The sequence below is a fragment of the Stereum hirsutum genome, assembly GCF_000264905.1.
Source record: "Stereum hirsutum FP-91666 SS1 unplaced genomic scaffold STEHIscaffold_18, whole genome shotgun sequence".
NCBI lineage: Eukaryota > Fungi > Basidiomycota > Agaricomycetes > Russulales > Stereaceae > Stereum > Stereum hirsutum.
Window position 1 is genome coordinate 993,255 of NW_006763148.1, and position 23,579 is coordinate 1,016,833.

At 52.9% G+C, this 23,579-nt stretch overlaps 5 protein-coding genes across 5 annotated transcripts; 3 read left to right on the top strand and 2 right to left on the bottom strand.

The window, feature by feature from the left end:
* Positions 1-363: 363 nt before the first annotated feature.
* On the top strand, positions 364-2,053 carry STEHIDRAFT_42849 (uncharacterized protein; the record flags this gene model as incomplete). Its single annotated transcript, XM_007309507.1, has 4 exons — positions 364-433; positions 503-596; positions 713-777; positions 1,926-2,053. Coding segments are annotated over 4 exons (357 nt in total), but the record flags the coding sequence as incomplete, so codon positions are not given.
* Positions 2,054-4,326: 2,273 nt separating this feature from the next.
* On the top strand, positions 4,327-6,282 carry STEHIDRAFT_66968 (kinase-like protein; the record flags this gene model as incomplete). Its single annotated transcript, XM_007309520.1, has 7 exons — positions 4,327-4,458; positions 4,583-4,779; positions 4,846-4,999; positions 5,113-5,372; positions 5,456-5,698; positions 5,808-6,049; positions 6,113-6,282. The coding sequence occupies 7 exons, from the start codon at positions 4,327-4,329 to the stop codon at positions 6,280-6,282; spliced, it is 1,398 nt and encodes a 465-aa protein (XP_007309582.1).
* A 3,089-nt stretch (positions 6,283-9,371) lies between these two features.
* STEHIDRAFT_125485 (uncharacterized protein) lies at positions 9,372-10,465 on the bottom strand. Its single transcript, XM_007309816.1, has 4 exons — positions 9,894-10,465; positions 9,751-9,833; positions 9,475-9,694; positions 9,372-9,409 (listed from the first exon to the last, which is right to left on the bottom strand). The coding sequence occupies exon 1, from the start codon at positions 10,387-10,389 to the stop codon at positions 10,102-10,104; it is 288 nt and encodes a 95-aa protein (XP_007309878.1). The 5' UTR covers positions 10,390-10,465; the 3' UTR covers positions 9,372-9,409; positions 9,475-9,694; positions 9,751-9,833; positions 9,894-10,101.
* A 2,834-nt stretch (positions 10,466-13,299) lies between these two features.
* Positions 13,300-15,625, bottom strand: STEHIDRAFT_150209 (uncharacterized protein). Its single transcript, XM_007309817.1, has 4 exons — positions 15,031-15,625; positions 14,550-14,969; positions 14,453-14,495; positions 13,300-14,394 (listed from the first exon to the last, which is right to left on the bottom strand). The coding sequence occupies exons 1-4, from the start codon at positions 15,366-15,368 to the stop codon at positions 13,711-13,713; spliced, it is 1,485 nt and encodes a 494-aa protein (XP_007309879.1). The 5' UTR covers positions 15,369-15,625; the 3' UTR covers positions 13,300-13,710.
* Positions 15,626-21,425: 5,800 nt separating this feature from the next.
* STEHIDRAFT_115352 (uncharacterized protein) lies at positions 21,426-22,919 on the top strand (the record flags this gene model as incomplete). Its single annotated transcript, XM_007309818.1, has 7 exons — positions 21,426-21,505; positions 21,757-21,864; positions 22,131-22,212; positions 22,314-22,425; positions 22,456-22,615; positions 22,713-22,819; positions 22,864-22,919. 7 exons carry the CDS (start codon positions 21,426-21,428, stop codon positions 22,917-22,919), a joined length of 705 nt encoding a protein of 234 aa, XP_007309880.1.
* Between the last annotated feature and the right edge of the window lie 660 nt (positions 22,920-23,579).

Sequence of the window (23,579 nt, forward strand, 5' to 3'; positions counted from 1 at the left end):
ACCGGCTCGTGTGGCGACGGGTTAGTTGTTCGCGCCAAGCTGCAGGTTCGCCTGAGATCGACGCGCGTTGGACTTGCATAACTTGCACTCGAACAACAGACTATCATCCACATCTGTAAGTACTATCGCAGAATTTCACTCTCGCGATATATATTTTTACTCAGGTGCGTAGTTTTCTCTGAAATACCGCACCGCTTCTCCAGAAATCTCGCCGTAATGCTCGCGCGCTGACTTCTCCCTTCTCTCTCACAGCCCACGCCACACATCACCATCATGTCCACTTCCACTTCCACCCCCACCCCCACCCCCTCCCCTCTAATCCGTATAACCTCAAAACTAATCCCCCCACCTCCCTCACAACCTTCCCTGCCCACACTCGCCCTGCAAGTCACCTCCCTCGTCAACTCATACATGCTCTGGATCGGGACGACGAGTGCGACGGCGGGGGCGGATCCGTTGGCTGATAATTCTGCTATGGGTGGGGTTGGTGGTGGTGATGGAGGGGGAGAGGAAAGTAAGAAGGCGGAGGAGGCGGTGATGGGGGGATGTGTGGCGAGGGATTGGGCGTGTGCGATGCCGCCTTTGGGGGTACGTTCGTCTCCTACCGTTTCCTCCTTCCCCGGTCAATCGGTGTGGATGGTTCGATTTAGTTGACAACTTTGCTGATGCTTTTGTTTTTGTGTACGGTGGACGATGTTTAGAATCAGACAAGCTCGGGCACTTCGCTGTTAAGGAGTTCTAGCTCTGATGTGGCGCTGGGTATGGCGCAGCGGTTAGGTGCGTCCTTGCTCCGTTCCACTCTGATCGTGTTTTCCTCCTTGAATTGAAAGCTCTACTTACTACACTTTCTTTCTTTCTTCTCGGTTGTCCTTCTATGCTCATCCTTCACCGACTTTCGACTTCCGATGGGACCCGTCATGCTGGGCCACACTACACCACACAACGATCGCTTGTGTTTGTTCACTCGCTTTGCTGTTCGACATTCATCTTCGGCTGCTCTTCTCGTGCTTGACCTTCCGGTATCCTCTTGTTCGCTTTGCGTCGACTGCTGGGTTATCTCCTTCCCGTCGACCACTGGATCGCCTCCTCGCGTCGACTCCTGGATTGTCCGTTTTGCGTCAACTCTTGGATTATCCCCCTTCCGTTGACTACCGGATCGCCCTCCTCGCGTCGACTCTTGGATTATCCTTGTCGTGCCTCCTCCTGGATCGTCCTGCCCTTCTCACGTATCCCGTCCTGGTGTCAACCCCCACAACCACACAACTAAATATGAACCCATCGCGGATCTATCGACACCATTCCTGTCCTCATCCATCCCTCCGCGCTAACTACTGGATTTTCTTCTTCGCGTGTCTTTTTTTGGCGTCACCTACACAACTACAAAACTACACAACTAATCGCCCCGACATGCCCCCCTTCGCGGACCTATCGACATCGCTCTTTTATCCATCCATCCATTTGTTTGTTTGTTTGTTTGTTTGTTCATTCATGTTCGTTTCGTACCATTTTTGTGGTATGTTGTGCTGTGCGGTGTTGTGCTATTCATCCCTCTATTCATCCCTCCGTTCATCTGTTCATGTCCATCTCCGCTCCTTTTTTTGTATTGTATTGTATTGTCCTGTGTTCGCGCTTGGCCTCGTCATGATCTGGCCTTGTCGTCGTCATACATGCACGCGCATGCGGCGTGTCTCTTCTTATTCTCCTGATCCGTTCTGCGCTCTGCGGCCTTTCGTGCTTTCGTGCTTTTGTACGTCTTCCGTTTGCGTCGCGGGCTGGTGGTGTTGGTTGTGTTTTTGTGTTCCTGGTGTTGCGTCCTGGTGCATGATCCGACACTCTCACCACACATAACCTACCACGGCTCACATTCAACTCAACCCACCGCCACCCCACCGTCACCACTCACCACGCAATCACGCCAAACACAGCCCGCCGCACAAATAAACAAATCTTCCTCTCCGTCGACGTCCCACCTACGTTCCTTTCTGGAGGAGGCGGACGGACGTTGTTGGAGGTGGAGAGGGCGGCGATTGGGGTGTTGAGGGAGTTGGAGGGGGGAAGTGAGTTGGCGGTGGAGGGAGAGGAAGGTGGAGGGAGGTGGAGAGAGGGATGAAAGGGTTGTGGGGAAGGGAGATGAGGTGAGTTGATGTTCGTGTTTACTACTTACCGGGACTTGAGCAGGCGGTCACTAGTGGACGGTGCTAACTTTGTGTTTTGTGTGGCGAAAGTAGTGTCTGAAAGTCATATGAAGGAATCCATACTCGCTGTTCAGGGATGCGCATATGGATGGACGGAGGAATGAGTCTGCGCTGCGCCGAAGATCGTTAGCGAGCTCACCATTCAGAAGTATATGTGCAGTCCTGCGGATGGGGAAGGAGGGGGAGAAAAGAATTAGAACGCCCGCTTTGCATGTATTTAACACCATGGAGATATCAAGGATGTATGCCGAAAGTGCTGTATATGTGTACGAAGCAGTATTATAAAGTCAGGAAAAAGGGTGGGGGATATGCGGTGTGGCGAGGCCGTTGGTGTGCTTGAGAGGGGACGTTGCAAGTTCACTGGTTTGCGAAATTTGTGGTCTTTTTATTCGAAGATGGTAGTACAGGATCGAGGCACTGCCAAAGTACGACAGCTGGTTGAAACGGGAGGTTATAAATAAACAGAGTACAGTATGATGTGCTTCCTCAGCCCTACAGCTGTTTTAGTTCTGATGTAATCGTACACTAGTGCGCTGTCGGCAGTCGGATATCGATTTCTGGTGTGGACACGCTGCATGTGCGCAGGTGAGGTGATGAGCATAGGAGAGGGGTTGCGTGACTTGTAAATTGTGGTTAGGGGAGTTTCAAGTGAGAGGTGTGAGAAGAAATAAAATAAATCGATTGCGCAGAAAATTGGGAAGCGTTGAAACGGAGATCTTATTTTGATCAGGACCCTGACGCAGTCACAGCTCAGTGTCTCATCCCGCCTTCGCTTCGCCACACCGCTCCAGCTCCTCGACTAGCACGAACACAGGCCTTCTTCCCCTCTCTTCTCTCCTCGCTTTCTGTCCTTCCACCGCCCCCGCCCCCACCGACGACGACGACGAGCAGCGCCTTGTCCGGCCATCAGAGCACCCAGACGCGACGAGAGAGGCAAGGGAATCGCACGAAGAGGGAGGAATTGATGTCGGAACCCGAACTGGCGTACATGGGCGGGAACGACGAGTTTGATCTGCCGCGGTGGCAGACGCAGACGATAGGCAGGGACCAGCACGACTACCTCTCCTCGTCGGCACAGGCGGCGCACGCAGCCCAGCAAGCATCCACGCCCTACCTCAATCCCTACGCACCACCCCAACAGCACCAGCGCCTCAACTCCCAGTCGGCCACGCTCACCCCGACGTCCCCTAGCAGCCGCGCGCACCATCTCATCGACGGCGGCAACGACGGTGGTCAGTCGACCTCGCTGCCGTACCTCTCGCCGACGACGCACGCGAACCTGTCGCGCTCGGCGTCGCTCGGCGCAGCAACACTGACCTCTGCAGCGCGCGGCCGACGGCAGCACCACAACATGCAGGACGACATCGAGGGCAATCCGCCTCTGCCGCAGCCGGCGTCGTACGCGAACGCTAACGTCAACAACAACGGGCACACGCACTCGCACTCGCGCCAGCACTCGACGTCGTTCTACCCGCCCAGCGTGCCCTACCCGTCCTCGTCGTACCCGGACGCCGCACCGAGCGACCCCCCATCGCCCTACAACGACCTCTATTTCTCCACGCAGCACGCCCCGAAGCGCTCGCTCACACACCACGATTCGTCGTCCTCCTCGTCGGCTGCCGCCGCCGCCGCTTCCCGCGCCGCCCGTTCGCCACTCAGGACAGGACAGTCCCAATCCGGTCAGGCCTTCCTCGATCCCTACGCCGCCAGCAGCCAGCAGCAGTCCCAGTACTCGCCCACGACCGCAAATTACCCTCCGTCCGCCACCACCGGCACCACCACCATCCCCCCTTACCAATCTCCGCCCTACGTCGGCGGCGGCCATTCGCGCGCGACGAGCAAGAGCGGCGGCGATATATTGACGCCACCTCTCCAATCGCCCTACACGCCCTCACAACTCACAGCCGCACCGCCACAATCCTCCCAAGCCCAAGCCCAACAGTCCCGCTACTCGCCGTCCTCATACGTTCTTGGCGCCATGGACACATCCTCCCCTCATCCTCCACTGCCCTCACAACAATCCCAGTCCCACATCTCCATCCCGCCCCGCCAAAACTCGATCTCCCAGCCGAGCACGCCGTTGCAGTTTCCCGTGCCGACGCATAGTCCGGCGTATGGCGCGCAGGACCCGATGGTCGTCGATCCGCCGCAGAAGAGGAGGGCGAGCGGGTTTAGGAGGGTTAGGGATCAGAGGGATTTGAGGCCGCATGTGAATCCGAGGCCGGGGGGACGGAGGGTCGACGCTGCTGGGCAGTTTTTGTCGGTGCGTTTCTTTTCGTTTTCGGTTTCGTTTTTTTGTGTTGTCAGAGTCGTGGTGGTTGGGCGCTGTTGGGCGTTGGTGTTCTATTTATGGATGTGAGCTGACATGACATATGGCATGAAAACAGCCCCTCCGTCAATTGACGACGAACATCATCGACACGTACCGCATTGCGAACCCGCAGTTCAAGTATGAATCGGCGACGAACCCGAGGAGGGTGCTCACCAAGCCGAGCAAGCCGTCGCATAACGAAGGGTACGATAACGAGGATTATGATTATATCCTGTATGTGAACGATTGGCTGGGAACGGAGGAGGGACATAAGTGAGTCTTCTTCCGCGTTTGCGCTGTGGCGCTTTGGGTGTGCTGATTACCGTTTGCGCGGCGTAGGTATCTCATCCTGGATGTGCTCGGGCAGGGGACGTTCGGACAGGTGGTGAAATGTCAGGATATGAAGACGCATGATGTCGTCGCTGTGAAAGTCGTGAAGAACAAGCCGGCGTATTTTAACCAGTCGATGATGGAGGTGACGATCCTCGAAATGGTGCGTCCTGTCTGTTCCTGTCTTCGCACCAAGTCTAATCTTTCCTACACTTCCCCCCTCCCACACCCACCCACTCCACCCCCCACTTCGTCCACACACCCGCCCACGTCCAGCTCAACACCCAATGCGACCCGCACGACGAACACCACATCCTCCGCCTAAAAGACTCCTTCATCCATCGAAGTCATCTCTGTCTCGTCTTCGAGCTGCTCTCGTCGAACCTGTACGAGCTCATCAAGCAGAACCAGTTCCAGGGCCTGAGCACGCAGCTCGTCAAGGTGTTCACGGCGCAGTTGTTGGACGCGATGTCGATATTGAAGGATGCGAGGTTGATACATTGTGATTTGAAGCCGGAGAATATATTGCTGAAGACGTACGTCTACTCTTCCCTTGTAAAAAAATCAGACTCCCTCCTCGACCAAAGAGTTGCTGATTCCTTGTCCGCGTCCTCGCTAGACTTCAATCCCCACAAATCAAAGTAATCGATTTCGGCTCCGCATGCCACGAACGCCAAACGGTCTACACCTACATCCAGTCCCGGTTCTATCGCTCGCCAGAAGTATTGCTCGGGCTGCCGTACACGGCCGCGATCGATATGTGGTCGTTGGGGTGTATTGCTGTCGAGCTGTTTTTGGGGCTGCCGTTGTTTCCGGGGACGAGCGAGTATAATCAGATTACGAGGATTGTGGAGATGTTGGGGTATGTTTCTCCCTCTCCCCTCACTTCCCTTGCCCCCACCTCGGGACACCCTCTCCCTTTTCAATGAATTTCGGACAGACACTGACTGGGTGCACAACAATGATAACAGACAACCCCCATCCTACATGATGGAAATGGGCAAACAAACCGGCCAGTTCTTCGACTCGTACGTGGACATGTACGGCCGGAAGAAGTACAGGTTGAAGAGCCTGGAGCAGTACTCGAGAGAACATAACACGAACGAGCAGCCGGGGAAGCAGTATTTCAAGGCGACGTCGTTGCCGGAGATCGTGAATGGGGCGCCGATGCCGGCTTTTAAGACGGGGAGGCAGGGGGTGGAGATGGAGAAAGGTGCGTTTTTTGGAATTTGAGAATGGGTGTTGATGTTTGTTGACGCTGAAGCTGATGATGTAGAGCTCAACAACCGGCAGTCGTTCATCGATTTCTGTCAGGGGCTGCTGAATATGAACCCGATCGAGAGGTGGTCGCCACAGCAGGCGAGGCTGCATCCGTTTATTACGGGCGAAAAATGGACGAAGCCGTTCGTGGTGCGTTTTTCCTCCTCCTTCTCTTCTTTCCATTAGTCTCTCTTTTGACTTCATCACTCATCTCTCAAATCCACATCCCGCAGCCTTCCGGACACCCACAATCCCAGTCCCAACCCTCATCCCAATCCGGCTCCCCTTCGAATGCACCAGACCCTAAACGGCCCTACGGCGGCCTCGTGCCCTCCCAGCCAAAGGGGAACAGACCGTTCCAGGACGCGGCGTCGTATAACCAGCATCTCGCGCAGCATCAGGCGTATACGCAGGCCCAACAGGCCCAACAGGCGGCGCAACAGGCGTTTAGGAATCCGTATTTGACGCAGGGCCAGCAGACGCATTTAGCGCAACAGCAGACACCGCAGTCTCAGACGTCGTCGACGGGGGCGACGGCGGGGTCGGTGGGGTATGGGAGCCCGCCGGATGGGGTGGGGTATGTTCAGCAGCAGCAGCAGCAGGGGCAGCAGGGACAGCAGTATGCGGGTGCGAGTCAGGGACAGAGTGAGTTCTTCTTTGTTACCTTTGATTGTTTCGTTAGGGCGATGCTGATTTCAGTCTTGCAGGACCAAATAACAATGCGAATAACGTCCAATATCCTGGCGGGCCACATCTCAACCCGAACCCACCGGCCAACTCGTACTACCCCAACCAGAACCAGCAACAACGCGTGCGCGCGAACACCATCAACCACATGGACAACTCTGTCCCTCCTGCCCTGGCCCGATTGCAGCATATGAACCAGGACGTGATCAGCGGACGAAATGCGCTGACGCCGGTGCTGAACCGGGACGACGCGATGAAGGAGTGGGAGAGGAGACAACAGGGCGGGAAGGCGGCGGCGGCACAACCGTACCCCCAGTTGGAGTTCTTGCAACAGCAGGCGGAACTCGCGGCATCTTCGGGTCTGACGACCTGGGTCAGTCATTCTGGTGCGGCTGGTGTGGGTGCTGGTGGCGGCAGGGGAGGAGGTGCTGCGTACCAGCCTGCGACTGGGTCGGGTCTGGCGCATCAGTATCATCCGTCGCAGACGAGTATTGTGGTGGATGATGAGAGGAGAGATCAGATCATGTCGAATGTGAGGGCCAGTGCGAGGGCGGGCGGGGATGGGACGTCGGTGGGGGGTAGTGCGTATGGGCCGCCGCCTTCGGCCGGGGTGATTTCGAGTCCGCCACAGGCGTATACTTCGAACGCGACGACTGCGGGGAATCGATACGCCGCAACGTACGGGCCCCAACCGCCACAACAGCAATCATCACAGCACCAACAACATCAGCCGCAGCAACAGCAGGGATCTCAGCCAGCTTCGCAGCAGCATTCGCCGACTTCGCCGTTTGACTCGTTGGAGAGGAGACAGGATATGGCGGGGATGTACGTGCCTATGCAGCCGGACCATCAGTATCAGGCTGCGTACGGCGGGACTGCGGGCGGTGTTGGTGTCGGTGTCGGTGTCGGGGCGGGTATTGGGGCGGGTAGAGGGGGGATGGGCGTCGGGAGTGGCGTCGCGCAGCCGCCGCAGGCTTTGGCGGCGGGGTTCTATGGGCCGGGGGTCGTTCCGGCGGGAGCGGGGCAGCAGGGGCAGGGGCAGGGAGGGGGGTTTAGTGGGCCTGGGGCGTCGGGGACGATGGGGAATGGGGCGGGGAAGGATAGGAGGACGAGTGGGATGGAGTTTTGGCCTAGGTGAGCGGTGAGGTGTGTGGCGGTATAGAAGGACGGAGAGTGCATGCGAATGGACGATCGATGGAGCGGACGCTGTGGGGTCCAAAGATTAGACCCGATATTTCTCTTTTTGCCGTCGATGAGGATGTGCATATGTGGCCGTGGTCGTGTTGCTCTTGAGCTTGCGGTGCTGAAATGGGACGAGTCCGAGTCGCGTCGTTTTTGTGTCTGGCTTGTTGGCGATAGTACGAGATAGCGTCGACGCTTGCACCCATCGTACAGAATGAATATTTTGGAGTCCGTACCGCGCACGATGATTTCTGGATCTCCTTCATCATCTCCATACAATCTCATAACCTTTATCCTCTCCCTTGTCCTTTGTTCTCTCTTTCTCTCTCTACCTTTCCCTTTCTCAGACGCCATCACTCCCATGACAAGCTCACAAATATTCAGTACACGGTTCTCATTGCCCTGCCTGCACAATATCCTCTCTCGCTTCTGCTTTTTTCTTTTCTTTCTCTTCCTTGATATATATCTTGACGGTGCCGGCGGTGCCGTTACTGCTATTTTCCTTTCTCCACTTTTTCTTTTTCGCCTTTCCTTGTTCAAGTCTTTGTATCTTTACATATATTCCAAGCTCATTTCCCGCGATCTTTCATTGGATCAAACACAGAAACAAGAGTTTTCTGGACTCTAACGTCTAACTGGATGTTCCAAGGTGTGGCGTGTGTCACTTGTGGCGCACCAACTTGCACGTTTCAATCTCCGAGGAATCCCCGCCCGATCGCGTGTCGTCGTTCAGAAGTTCCGAGTTCCTCCGGCCGCGTTGAACAGTGGCCTCCCGAATGCTGATGATCGTCACGGGCAGTCCGAGTCTTCCTCCATGCAGAATTGTTTGTTTTGTCTTTCCTGGCCGTTGATCTTGTGGGGCCCTTGGTGAACCGTCTTTCATCAATTCTGTGCGGCCGGTGCTATCCAAATCCCTTATTATCCCATGGAGTTACGAGCTCAAGTACCAACTACCGAGCTAGTACTAGTCTGAGGCGACATGTCATGAGGCCGGCCAGGAAGGTTGATTATACGATGCACAAGTATGGGTAAAGACGTTCGGTGGACCATTTATCTGATTTTATCAAGGAAATCACCGTAGGATTCACCCTTCCTAGTGCTTACTCCGATGGCTGGCCAGCGGCCAATAGGAAATCATATGCCTATGGACCATGCTCGCCATTCCGCCGCGGGCTCCCTCTGGCGGACGATCTCTGATGTGCGTCGTGCATCTATCCATTCTCTTTGGATGTCGAATGACAGACGAGATGGTGGTATGCTAGTGGTTGCTTCCAAGTGGACCGGGGAATTTTCTGATACACGGTGCGTACTAGCTACTGTTGTACGTTGCTCCGCACTTCTTCGTTGGATGGCTGGGCAAGTAATAGAGACGATCCACGACTAATGGACGAGGTGTAGGTATACTCGCTACTTCCAAATGGACCGGGGAATTTTCTGAAACACGGTGCGTACTAGCTACTGTTGTACTTTGTTCCACACTTCTTCGCTGAACGCCTGGGTAAGTGACAGAGGTGATCCACGAATGACGAACGAGTTCTACTTCCAAATGGACCGGGGAATTTTCTCAAACACGGTGCGTGCCCTGTTGTACTTTGTGCCGCACTTCTCGTTGAACGCCTGGGTAAGTAACAAGTAGGGACGATCCAGGCTAGATGTCGACTACTAATGGACGAGATGCGGGTAGACCTCCGTTCTGCTTCCAATTGGACCGGGTAAATTTTGAAACACAGTACGTGCTGTTGTATGTACTTTGCTCCGCATTTCTTTGTTGAACATTTGGGTAAGTGATGGGGACGATCCACGGATAATGGACGAGCTGCAGGTATACTAGCTACTTCCAAGTGGACCGGGGGATTTCCCGAAACACGGTGCGTGCTCTGTTGTACTTTGTTCCGCACTTCTCCGTTGAACGCCTGGGTAAGGAATAGAGACCGCCCACGAATAATGGACGAGATGCAGGCATAGAATTACGTTCGACTTCCAATTGGATCGGGTAAATTTTCGAAACACGGTGCGTGCTGTTGCATGTGCTTTGTCCCGCATCTCTTCAAGTTCATCGACTACCTGGGTTGGTAATAGGGACGATCCAGACACATCGATGTCACCGTGAGCCGGCGGTTGATGGCATTCTGGCCACTAGCTGGCGGGCTTCGCGGTCGTGCTTCTACTCATTGCAGTGCCCGCTACATGCTGGGATACCGGAGAGCGTATGTATATAATTCCGCTGTAGAAAGCCGCGATTGGATGCTCAGAGATGAGCAGAAAGCATTGGTCAGGACGATCACCTCGAAAGGTCACTTCGATAGAATTCCAGCCGTTGGAGAAGTGCAGATCTGTGGTGGTTGCCGACATGGTGCCCGAGCCGCTCCTCACATCGATGGGTAGCTGTTCTATTTTCTTTCTTGCGATCCCTAGTGGCTGCATGTACGGGGAATTAGCATGCACAGCATTCACTCATCTCTCGCCGCTAGTCATTCATGTTGCAATGTGAATTACATCGATATATCCTCATTTGCGAGTCTTCCACAGTCGCCTGCTGGAGGCCATGAGCCAGAGACATCTTTGACATCAAGAAACATGTTTCATCTCCGTCCTCCCCACTAGTCACGGGAACCCGTAATTCGACAGCGACGGTGCGATTTCCTGGTCGTAGCGCTATGATTCGCCTGACGATGTTCACACTATAGAACTCGTTTTCTTCATTTCACGGGCGGCGAATCTACGATAGTTTGTGCGGAACAGCTCTTTCGTTGACTCAACCCTATGTGTTCCTACCGTACGTCATCACGGGCGTTCTCTCAGAAGGCCGGATTCAATCCAGAGCTGCCCGGCCTGGTCCAGAAATTCATTTTGTCGTTAAAAGTCCCACTATACGCAATGTTTTTTCCCGCCATTGCCACTCGTGCGCCTCGTCAACACCGGCCTTCTCCGTGCCCCGAGTACGGGATTACAGACTCCGGCCTTCTTTGCCTGTGGCATCGCGCACGGAGTCTGTATAGCGCGAGCGTTCGTACGATGTTCGTGTCTCTCGCTCTTCTTCAACAATGGCCGGAAGCTTATCGATGTCGTTCTACTATCCTCAGCCGTCGTGCAGATGTTTCGATCTTGAGGCTTGAGTACCTTTAACGCCTCGGAATAGTCTTTGTTTCCTTATGGGTATCCCGGATGTCGCTCCTCCATGTTGATGTTGCGTCGGAGTCCGCATGTATCGAGCCTATGACGACGCTGCGTTTTCCTCCTCCTCATGGACTCCAATCCGAGGGCATACCCGCAATAACAACGAGATTGACAGGAAGAGTGTCCACCTTCGTCCATCTGATGGATCTGTAACCGACACAGATCCTCGGTCCTAACTAGAATGTGTCCCTCAATCTCCCCTTGACTGGCGAGGATCTTGAAGAGCGCTTCGGACAGTGAAAAAATCCTCTTCTACTTATCCTGTGCGCCCCATACAGAATACCGAGACAAAGCGTTGATGCTCTATCACCCGTGACTCTCACTGTGAGAGAGGAAATACGTCAAGTAGTCGTGGTGTCCTGTATGACCGCCTCGGTCTATGACGGCTGGTGTCAAAATAACGGTGACGACCTGTGCTTGATCATTGATCATCTTACGCCACAGAACCTTGGGGGATGAAGGATGCCATGGTCCCTGGCTCCGACAAACTATGTTTGTATTTAGTGTCGATGGCCGGCTCGCAGATCGTAGTTTGTATGGATTAAGAGGGTATAACCGACGCCATTAGCACTGACACAAGTAATTTTGCGGCCTGATGTACTTCTTACCGCCTTCTTACCCCTCACACGCTCTCAAGACACTAGTTTGGGACATTCTCGAAACCGGTTCGATTCAGTGATTCAGCCATGACAGGGTTCGAACGCATACTGCACTATGGCGTGGATATTATTGTGCGGACCAATTAGGGAGATCATCCTTTTTTGTTTTCCCTCGGAATGTCGGAGTGGTGGTGGATTTGCAAACGAAACATGATTCGTTGGACGATATTCGTCGAGGTCACGGTGTAAGCACTGCATTCAACACACGCAACCGCGGAAAACCATTACAACGTGGATAGCGGAGGCCGTTGCCAATATAATTCCTCTGTAAGCATTAACACAATGGGTGGCGATACAAGAAAATTGTAGGTGTTAGGTAAGAGCCGTGTACTTAGCTTGAGGAGATGATCTTTCCGTGCGGGAAACTAGCAAGTAGGGCTCTTCGGATCAGAAACTCCCTGCCCAAGGCAATGTGCGGAATTCCTTACCCCCAGTCTTCTCGGTACTTCTCCGTCGTGTATCGGATGTATCATGCTAAGAGCAAGGTTTTACGATAGACGCGTGGCTTTCATGAACACCGTTAGTTGTTCGTTCCTATGTTTGCACCACCGTGGATTGTCATGGGAAGCGTCAAAACTGTCGTCCAACCATAGTGTTTTGCCTGCTTACCTTCCTCGGTCAGAACCCAGCTTTGACGTCGATCCGGCCGAGGTTGGACGTCCAAGTGACACTAGACCAAACACTGATAACACAATGCTTGCCTCAGCTTACTCTCGGGCGCGTTCACCCGGGTGCAGTGTGAAGGTTGGACCAGCGAGAGTTGCATGGGCAGCTCCAATCAACGAAAATAGAGCGTAGGTTATAGGTTGAAGATACAGGGTATGAAGTGTAGCCATACGGGTCGCATGCGAACGTTCTGTCGTCGTCGAATTATCAGGGATGTAGTAGCGATAAGTTGTGAACATACCGAAGGCAGAAGTGACAATGGCAAGCGGGGCATGGCACCATATGTTCAGGCTTCTAGCTTGGTGGTCATGAAAAGGCCCGGCAACCTGACATGGCCTCTATAATAGTGCTGCGTCGGTTATGGCTTTGATCAAGCATGTAATTGAAATACCTGAATTGTTTGGAGCCTTCCTAATACATTCACCACTGAATAGCGATTAGAAAGTAAGCAAGGCTCGACCTGTACAAGTCTACGCCTTCCACACGCCTGCCACAATTAGCACCAGGCGTGTAATATTCGTACTGACAGAATATTACAGCCGAGGGCCAAAAGGGCAGATTTTCCCCATCAGCTTCGACCTCTGAGAACAGACGCGCTCGGTCCGAGCCAAACACTCTACTTGCCGCTATGAGGACACTTTCGGGACAGTGAGACCTGGAACTAATCTGGGACAGTGACTCTCATGGAGGTGGCTTGGCCAGGAAGGATCTTGGATTTAAGGGACAAAGATAGACGAGGCAGACCTGGATGATGCACGTCAGAAGCCATGTCGTCGCTGCCATCCAGACAAGGCGCACGATGAGTGGTGCACATGGCGAGTATAGGAGGCGAGACAATTCTGCGCAGAAGCCTATCAGAAGAAGACGTGTATAGAAGTTGTAGAAGTGAATGGTCCTACGCGCCTGAGAGATTAACGGCATTCCGACGGTCTGTGTAGCAAAACACGATTGACGAATGATAGACGTTGTGAAGATGATGCAAAACAAGACGAACACAGCTGAACCTACGGAGGACGGGGGTAGCATTGCACAATGGAAGGTATGGAAGCACCACATGGACAGGCGGCGCGAGGGAAGGAAAAAAAGAGGGTTGAATCTCGTTCGAAAATTCGCTCGTCAGAACCAGATAAAAATGTAGTACAGAAAACCAGGCAAAACGATGCATGAAAGTCCGAGATGCAAGGTCGTGAAAGTGCCCAGACAGGGTCAATAAAAAGGTACACCACATCTAGAACGTACTTCTCTAGCAGAACAGTCTTCGCCACCAAAGCACAAACCGCGACCACCAGCCTCCCGCCCAATCGCCACTTCGCGGACGGGAGCTCAACCACATTCTTCCAGTACCAGCGCGAATAGCATTTTCCGACTCGTCAGCGTCGTCCACGCCACCTTCTTCGACATCTGGAATGCGGCGGGAGGACGCAGCCGGCGAGAAACGGGGTAGAGTTCGCCTGGAAATAAAAGTGGGGAAAACCTTGAGCAAGGCCAGCAGCTCAGGGTTTGCCAGATCTGGGGAGGTCCAGATGCGCAGATAGACTTTCTGCTCGTCACGGTAATCAGGTGGCACCTTCGGAAACAGATCGTCTATCTCGGTGGGAGGCGTCAATGGACTCGGCGGCTCGTCAATCCCTTCGGATGGAGACTTCGAAGGTGCAAGAGAAGACGGTTGTGCCGAAGATGATTGCGTGCTAGAGGAGTTGAAGGAGTGCGAGAGATCGGGAGTGTCTAAGAAGGGATCACTGGGCGCGCGCATGCGCTTGAGTGGCGGACGCGAAGCTTCACCGGTCCCGGCAGAAGAATCGGTGTCTTTAGACTGCAGTGGTTGGGATTGCGATCGTGAATGAAGCGGCGGGAGGGCACCATACCCCTGGGAGATGCCAGATGATGTCGATGTGCGGCTGGAAGGGTTCTCTTCAAAGCCCAAAACCTTAATCACAGGCCACAATTAGACTTGTGAGTGAGTATCGAATAAAGGCTAAACTTACTCCTTTGAGGACATCAATAGCTTCGAGCATAAAGTCTTTACCACTGAAGGCACAACTCAGACCGGGTGATCAACATAAAATGGTCATATACACTCACGCTGCTTCTTGAAATACAGCATCGTCAATCTCCCACTGTATACGTCTCGCTCCCGCCCCACCCAAGTGTTCAGGAACGACTTGAAGCCGCATCAAGACCCAAAGTCCTTCAAATAAAGCGTTCGTCCCAGGTAGCCCTTGGGAGCACCAGCTACGCACAAATCGATCGAAGCGTTCAAGTCGCTCCTTCTTCGCGAGCGGCCCACTGGGATCAGCGCGGGAGTGTGGCATTAACGACCCTCCAGGCTGAGTCGAGGAAAGGACAGCTCGGAACTCTGCTGTCTTGCGGACCCGGACAGTCTCATGATATGCTGATCGAATCGAGGCTTGCAGCCTTGTGAATGGAGCACGCTGGTGAGATGGGACATTTGCCATCGTAGCAGTCATGAGACGTCCAGCCTCTTCATCCTGCTCAAAAAACCTAACAAAGCGATATTGCCCATTGAGCGGACGTTGTAGACCGATATCAATGGACAACGTACCATTTTCGACAGTTCTGAGCAAACGCCTCGAGATCCCCTCGACCTTTTGAAGGAGTAGCTGATCTGGTCCGAGCCTTTGGAGGCGGACTCTTATGTCGACTTCGTGAGTTTCTCGGAGAAAATGTGGGGGAGGTGGGGGAGGTGACTCTAGAGTTCGCTGCAGCGGCAGGAGGCGAGAAGGGGGATGCCGTAGGAATGTCATAGAGTAGTTGGTCTGATGTGTCAGTGATTGCTGCACCAGCAAGGGATGATCTCTTGGACTGGTTGCTTCCCAGACGAAGGGGAGGTGGTGGTGGGCGTCGCTGTGTTTCCAAGCGGTATGAACGGGTAGACGACATCTTGCAAAGCGTCGACGCCTGTCAAGATCCAGAATCCAGGCTAGATCTCTGGTTCAAGAATCCAAATTCGAGCTTCGAAGCTCAAAGATCAGGGGTATCGAAAGATAGTAGTTCAGGTTGTGTGCGGACGTCGCTAGACCGATGTGAGGAGTCAAGTAGCCCTGCTGCCTGATTTCCTGCAGGCGTCGTCGTCGGCCGCAACGACGAGCTCGATGTGTACGTGATGTTGATAGTGTCGAGAGCAGGGCACACGGCGGCGAATGACCGACCCGGCGACGGAACGCAAGGCTCGCATGTCGGTTCAACCAGCCACGCGACACCGCCATCCATACGGTCCCCATCCACCCACGTGCCCCATCAATCACTCTGATGGTCACAATTTTGCCTTTCTGCCCCGGACGACGACAACGCCCTTTACAATTGACTCTGCTTGTACATTTAGAATATGTCAAAATCGTCGCACTCTTCGCAAGTCGTGCTATTGTATGGCTCTCGGACATCGTATAAGAATAGCATCAAGGCCGGTATGTCATTCCTACCACGACCTCGGGTATTCATGCAAGGACTATTCCTGGTGTTCTCATTCAAACGGTGATCCATCGTCGTACACATCACACGGGGGGACCTATTGAAAGAGCGTCAAGTCGTTCCAAGCTTCCAACTTCATATTGGTTTTGTCCATTAAGCCTGCTCATGCGTCCACCGTATTCCATGTTGACTACACTCAGGTCCACTGGCACACTCTTGAGATATGATACTGGGGTGTACAAAAGTACTTACCGTGCTCAACGGCTCAGTATTTGACTGGATGGCTGCATCGCTGCAGACCAGCAAAAGCTCGTCTGCGTGGAGTCACACACCCGACCCAAGTCCCTTCACCGAGCCTTGCGTCCCGCTCTTGATTCGCACGTCGGGGCTTTCGGTTTATTGAGTCGCGAACACGATCCGCTAGGGCCTATTGGACCCTTTCTCGCCTACCAAGAAGCCATTATTGTCCCTGCACTCTATTTCATGATGTGTGTCATTATGGTGGTACTCAGGTCAGATGCGAGCAGCAAGTGTACACCCGGAGGCTTCTTGTACCTATGCCCCGAAGGTCTGCGGCTTTCCAATTCTTCCAAGATAGCGGGCTGTCGCTCACTGGACATTTGTAAATCATTGGCAACGGTGTCGCAGACGAATTCGACGCTGTTTACTGCAAGTTTACGTGCATAGAGCTTTCGAGCCGCTGTGGCACCGTTCGGTTCGTTGACTTTCCTGGCTTCTCCTACGACTCCTCACTGGTCATTGTCCTGGTTCGTCAGAATAAGTAGCTGCCTTGTCCAGCAATGCTTATCGTTGGCGACCAGTCGAGCATCCTCCTGAGACCCTAATTTTCATCAATGAAATAGAAGTTTGGATAGTACCAGAACCAGGGAGCACTCCTATGAAGCTCCGGAGAATCTTTGTGGGCCTTATCCACCTCTGTGAAAGATCTGGCATGGGGCTACTTATCCTCGTGCTTGCCGCTTTGAACGCCTCGATTATTCAGCCATGAAAACCACGCGATGAAGTGGTGGGCGCACATTGGTCGATCGTACAACTTTACGTCTTCGAGTGCTTCGAGGTTGCATATCAAAGAAGTCTATCTGCGATTTCATCTCACCTTGCCGCACTTCCCGGTGCAGGTGCCTTGTCGTTGCACCGACTGACCCTTTTCCTCCTTCAAATTTGGGCGGCACCGGCCACTATAGCAATTATCTTTGAAGGTGGAAAAGGTCGCGTGGAATAGGTATGCAGTTTACTGTTCCGCTACGGTGACATGGGTAGGGTGCTCAATACTGTTTATCACGACGTCGAAGGCCATATTCAGCTGCACACAAACATTGATCGGAGAAGTGATATTTCCGAAGCAGACCGGAGTCGTTGGATGAAATTTGCATGGAATCGTCCGATGGACCACAAAGGAACCAATGGATATTGCACTTTGTCTTGAATGATGCCTTGTTATTTCAGATCGTCGGGTCATCTGAGGACTCCTTTCGTTCATATCGACCTTCCGAACCAGTTTGACTCGCGCCCGCTGGCGATGTCGACCAGTAATCGTGACGGCCCTTGCAGCCAGTACATATGCAGGTGTACTGTAGTGAAGTGTGCGCCAAATCTTCGAGGCCTTCCATGCGAGAGCCGTATAAGCGAAGAGTCGGCGTTGATACTGATGCGGCCATTCAGTCCGAAAGCCTGTGGCGAAACGATAGAGGGCCAGTCGAACGAATAGACAACCAATCTATGGCATATTCAACCGTTCTAGTATTTGTAGGTGAGCCTTGAGAAACATCGGCTAATAACTTCAACCAAACACCGTCAAAAGTGGCAATGCTCTTCATGGGTGAGTGTGGCGCACCACTCGTAGTAGCGGAGAGAGACCTGAAGGTTAGGATGAGAGGACCAATCACAAAAGCTGCGATGTCTAGGCTTGAAATTGTGTGAGATTATGGAACGAAGATGGTGCAAGACTCCCAGTACACTCCCAGTATGACGAAAACATTCAAGATAAAGACGCCATAGCCCAATAACACACTATTTCAGAGCGATCGCTTTGTAGCAGTCATTGTTAGTGTGTTCGAGCGCTCATCGGGTAGTCCTTGAGGTAACAAGGAGCAAGTCACCACATACCTCCGGCTCATGTTTGCTTCTGATGAGCATACGACGCCACCTGATGGCCTTGCGCCCGGTTGTATCAAGCTCCAGATTGCGCACTATATCGCCGGGGAGCTCGTAGCCCGTCGCGTAGTCGCCGTTTCTGAGGATAAGGAAAAGGCATCGTCAAAAGGCCGCCTGCCTACAGAAAAACAGAAGCGGTCTACCCGCTCAAAACGCATGGAAGACATGCTGGCTGTTTGAGACTCATGCATCACTGCTGTGACGGGCATGTAGGATTTTGGAGGATCCTGTCATGAAGTTAAAAAAGTAGGGTCTCTGCGTGCAATAAAAAGACGGCGTTATTATACACTTTAAATGATGGTTGTGCTTCCGACTTCCAAGAATGGGAACCTCTTGATGGTATCGATGACCCGTATACTGGGTAAACATTACGCTGAAGCTTGAAAAGGGTATCATCAAGTTTGACCGCCCTGTCAGAAGCCAGTGTCGCCGTTAATAACGGTCGGCCGATGTCCGAGTTGCGACATTCCAAAATTCAGAGTGCCAACGCAGACTGATCTTGAACAAACAACAAGTCAACTGCGGGAGCGTAGCAGAAGAGCTGAGCATGTAATCATCTCCCCTTATGCTATAAGTGAAGACAAACTCTAGCGCATCGGAGACGTGAGGTCTTCAAAATTGTGCACTTTAGTATAATTAGAGACGGCCACCGACACCGAGTAGAGCACCGCTATGCAGCTGGAAACGATCCGCCACGCAGAATTTGTATCTTGCAGAAAGTGGACTCGCCGTCGGGGAGGGCCAGGCCAGCGCGCATCATGGCAGACATCGAAGAACGCGGCCATACAACGATGGTTAGCTCCTATCCTTGTTTGTAGTCTGGGCGCGGAGGGAAAGAAGAAAGATCGTGATGATTTTACGGCCATGGGCGGCTTCAGCAGAATAAAATCCGACAGTGGAACGTTGCCTGTACATAGACCTCGATGAGTGACAAAGCCAGCGAAGGTATTTCCTGAAGAAAGGCAACCGAACTGAGGTCCAGCAATCGAACAATCGGGAGGTCAGCAGGTCTGGCTGTTACGAGAACACCTGCTAATCGGGAGCGTATATCGGGAAAACGCACTGCAATGAAGTGAGGCACAATGTTTCTCGAAAGTGCTATGTTAGAAACCAGGAACAGTACTTCCTGGCCCCAGAGTCTTTACGACGGAAAGCAGGCAAGACCGGAGTCACGGTCAAGTTACTGTGCCGGATATCTTGTAGACCCAATGGCTCTGTAAAGTGTCCCGCTTTTAGCTAATGATCATCGTCAGCTGCAAATAATAGGAGAGACTATGGTGCGGGTGCGCTACGCAGTCACCGTAGGATATGGGCACGGCTTCCAGCCACTCTGACCCTTGCCATATACATAGCGCCAGATCAGACGACGTCCAATCTCAACAGCCGCGGTGCTAGAAACAGAGCGGGTCCTGCACGGCAACCTCAAGCTCTCGAATGAAGACGGATCACGACTGTTGGGATAAGAGGATCAGGACGTCCGTCTCACTCCGTCCGAGGAGTTCATGGTTCATTGACGCTGCCGCTCAAACAACGACGACCGACATGACCAGTTTCTCTCGATAAGCACTGACCTGGAAGCAAACACCAGTGGAACGATAGGGAGGAGGTCCAACGAGCGAGACCGTATCACGATGGAACTGATGATTCAGATGCGGATGTGGCGCACGGAAGCAAACAAGGTCGTCGTCCTCAAATGCTTCCATGCCACGACCCATGCAACGCCGCAGAGTGCCGAGGCTCTCGAATTCCAAACCAGATCGGCACGATCTCGAGTCGCGGAGTAAGCGCGTACCTTCCTTGATTACCTATCCAATTGTTAGTACGCAGACTTTGAACACCTTGTCCTCGTCGCTCTGCTAACTTGAATGTATTGCTTGAAGACCTGGTTCCAATCCACCTGGCGCTTGCGCTCAGGTCTACTTTTACCTTGACTCGAACTCAGAATGTGCAGGCCTCGCGATCTTAATGACGTCATAGGGGATCCGTAATTCCCCGATTCCCCGATCCCAGCGACGCTGGTCATTGGCGCGGGCATTTTGCAATTACTGGCTGTAGTTTTCGTTTGGTTCTCGTTCACCGCGACCGGTTCCTCAAAGTCCAGTACTTGCTTCAATCATCTCCCGCTGGTAGAAAAGATCATCGGATTCCACTCGATTTCATAGATATAAGTATGTCGTCGATGAAGTCGAACATCAAGGTGAGTTGAAGGTGGGTTCTTCGGGAAGTTGTCGATGTCTCGTAACGCCGGGCCAAAGTAACATCGTCCAAACAGTGCAGGCGTAGATCTTTCCTCAAAACATAGTGAGCACAGTATCCTGACAGTACTCACGTATGTGTTCGTCCTCCGATTGAACCCAAGACATAACCTATGGCGGGGCTGCTCACGTCTCTCGGGGATTCTCTCGAGATCTTCTAGTTGCCGCCATGACCCTGACCGGATTCGGCGGTCTCGCCGACATTAAAGACGAACGTCGATGACCATAACGTTCAAACCGTATGTGGATCCCAGGTCTCCTTATAGTCGACGATATCATGATTAATTTCCAATCTCCAGAGTCTACAAATCCCCTCGAATGCTATTGAACGTGCCTCGTGCATGGCAGCAGTCATTTTTGTGGCGTACCCTCACATATCCATATCCAGAATTATATGCGGATGTGAACACGAAGAAAGTCACGTCGACGCCAGTGGAGTACTTTGCCCATCGGCGCCGCAGAGTAAGAGCGCTAGCGTACAAGTCGTGTCATGACATAGACGCACCGGGACTGGTGGGTCACATTAACTGCTGCTTTACCTAACTCTGTGAGAGCGGGTCCGTCGAAGATCTAATAATCGGGCTGGAGCACGCGAGAGTCATCTTCATAAGATAAACTCTCGCTCAAACTGTGGGAGTTGCCTATTCATATCCATAGCGACCATAGCTGGAAGTTGAATGAAGCGTTGGTTTGGTGGCCTCGAGGTATCGATTGATGTCCTTTGTACACTGTAGAGGAGTCCGCCACTGCAGCCGCACCATCCAAACGTTCAAATTTCTCCATATTGACGGCAAAGGCGATTTTATTGTGGTCATCAATAATATCGAGCTCCGAAGCCACTCGTATCACGAGGCCCGCATCATGCGAAAAAAGTAGGACCTATGATTCCACGGTCTTCACCATGCATATTTCATGAATCAAAGCAAACGCGCAGAGCGCTCCTCGGCCGTGGATGACGAAGCGCTCTCGGGTTCTATGTCAGCGAACATAACAAAGGGTTCGAGCCGTGAACAGGAAGAGCAGTGAGAGTCATGGGGGCTCGAAGACTCCACACGTAGCACCACGGCGAACTACTTCAATGTGGGCCCACCCATGAACCATGGATGACGAAGGGACGATGATTTGTTGGTTCGGAGGCGTGAGCCGCGCACGACAAAACGCTGCGCAAAGATGCTACAAGTACGTACCACCCCCACTTCTCTGCTTTGCTGGGGAACGAGATGGACCCACTTGTTACTTACAACTTACTCAGGCCCTAGTATTCAATCTATATGCTCAGACATGACGGGTCAGAAGGGGCCGTTCGAAGAACCTCGAGGGATGTTACGGACTTCCCTTATTGAAAAGGGCTCACAAAAACCTTGGCACATTAAACGCCTCGGACCCGTCATTTGCTAACCATCTGATCCATAGCTTGTCCATGTCCATAGAATTACACTCGCATCTTGCGGTCCTGCGACGGGGGCCATTGTGATACGGCAACTCAGTGAAGAAGCCCTGTTCGGACTCGAATGGGATTGGCTTGGTGTGAAGGCACGGTGCGCCGGCGGGTGTGCCACAAGGCCAGTGATAGGTCGTTTATATTCATTTTGCTGTCTTCTCCGTCTCTGTTCGGATTCGGAGATTCGTCGAGGAAGGCGGTGATGAGAAGAAATAGGCCATCTGTGAGCCGTGGATGGGAGAAAAACAAGAGATGGAGAGCGACGATCGCGAGGACGGAAGTGCCATAGAGAGTAAGTCAGCAGCAGCGGATAGGCTCAAGTCGTTCCATCTTCTTGAACTGGCACTGACCACAAACCAACAGTAAAACCAAACAAAGATGGAGGAGAAAGTCTTGGCGGCGTGGCACCACAACTAGGAGCGTGCTACGAAAGAACAGATGGGAGGTGAGTTGTGGTTCTGAGCGGCCAATCACAACGACTCCAGCTCCTCATCACTCATATGGGGCAACTGCGCGTTACTACTCAGAGTACACGGCGTTCCATAGCTGAAAGCTGAGCTTAACTATGTACCCCACAACGCCCATTCAATACTATCCACTCGCTCCCAAACAATTGCCATTGCCAGCAGTCCGCAGGCCAAAAGCGCCGCCGTTACGCGTAAGTTTTTTATGATTCCGACACAGACAGGAAGTCGTACGGAGAAGTACTCGGACACGAGCATCGCAAGACTGAGGAGTCCGAAACGAGACGCGGGGCTCATCTCCGTTGAGGATGCCGCAGCGATTCATCACCCGTCCGAAACGTCTTTCACTTCTTGCTCCCCGCATCAAGAAGGCAGTGTGGGCAGGTTAGTGGGTCGAGCAGCAGAAAGACGTGAGACGAAAAGGTGTAGGAGGCCGTACGTGAGAGTAGTGCCACTCCTGACTCCACTGAAAGTGTCAAAGTCGATTTGAGCTCGAGAAAAAAAATAAGGAACGGAAGAACAGACTCGGACCTCGTAGTGTAGTAAACTTGATGATGCCATTGTCGAACTCGGGCATACTTGCGGCCAGTGAGTTATCAGATACTAATGGCGCAAGACGACGTACGTGGGAGCACGGACGACTCTAATCAGCCTCGGTGACAGCGAGTTCCATTTCGTGCACGAGTAAGCGTAAGGTATGGCAAAGGAAAATCCATCCATATCGAGCGACGGGGAGGAAACTAGAATAAATCAGTCGTCGTATTTTCTCAAAGCGGGAGCCACAGAGCATGTGCGAGGTCCACATGCCAGTGCTCCTTTCTTCCATACAACCTATGTCGGAGGCAACGAAGGAAACGATCTGACGCTTAACGCTTATGTGGGGGACGTCGAACGGGTGCGGTTGCGGTTGTTAATGTTACTTGAATGTGTTGTATTCGTATGCTAGCTAATGATAGAGTGAGAGCGGTACCGTAACCCCACTGAGAGCCTGTTTGTAGCTGCGACAAGAAGTGGTTCAGAGTCGAGATCATCTACAGGTGCACACGGAAAGAGGCTCACCTCATTCACCTTGTATTTCGTCATAAGTTACGAGCCAATCACCATCGAATTCGTAGAAGAGGTACATAGCCAGTCTGAAGACCGTACATCGCCGTACAAGCTTTCAGACACCAAACCAAACCGCCATCTCGAGGCCCGAAGAATAAGTAGAGGACCTCCACCATTACATGACAGTGCCTGCCTAGAATCCAGAGCGTGAGTCAAACGTCCTGAGTAGTCCCGAGTCCCGAGCCCTGAAAGAACTGAAGAGCTGCAAACTGAATGGCCCGGGTCTTACAGGAAGTAAGAA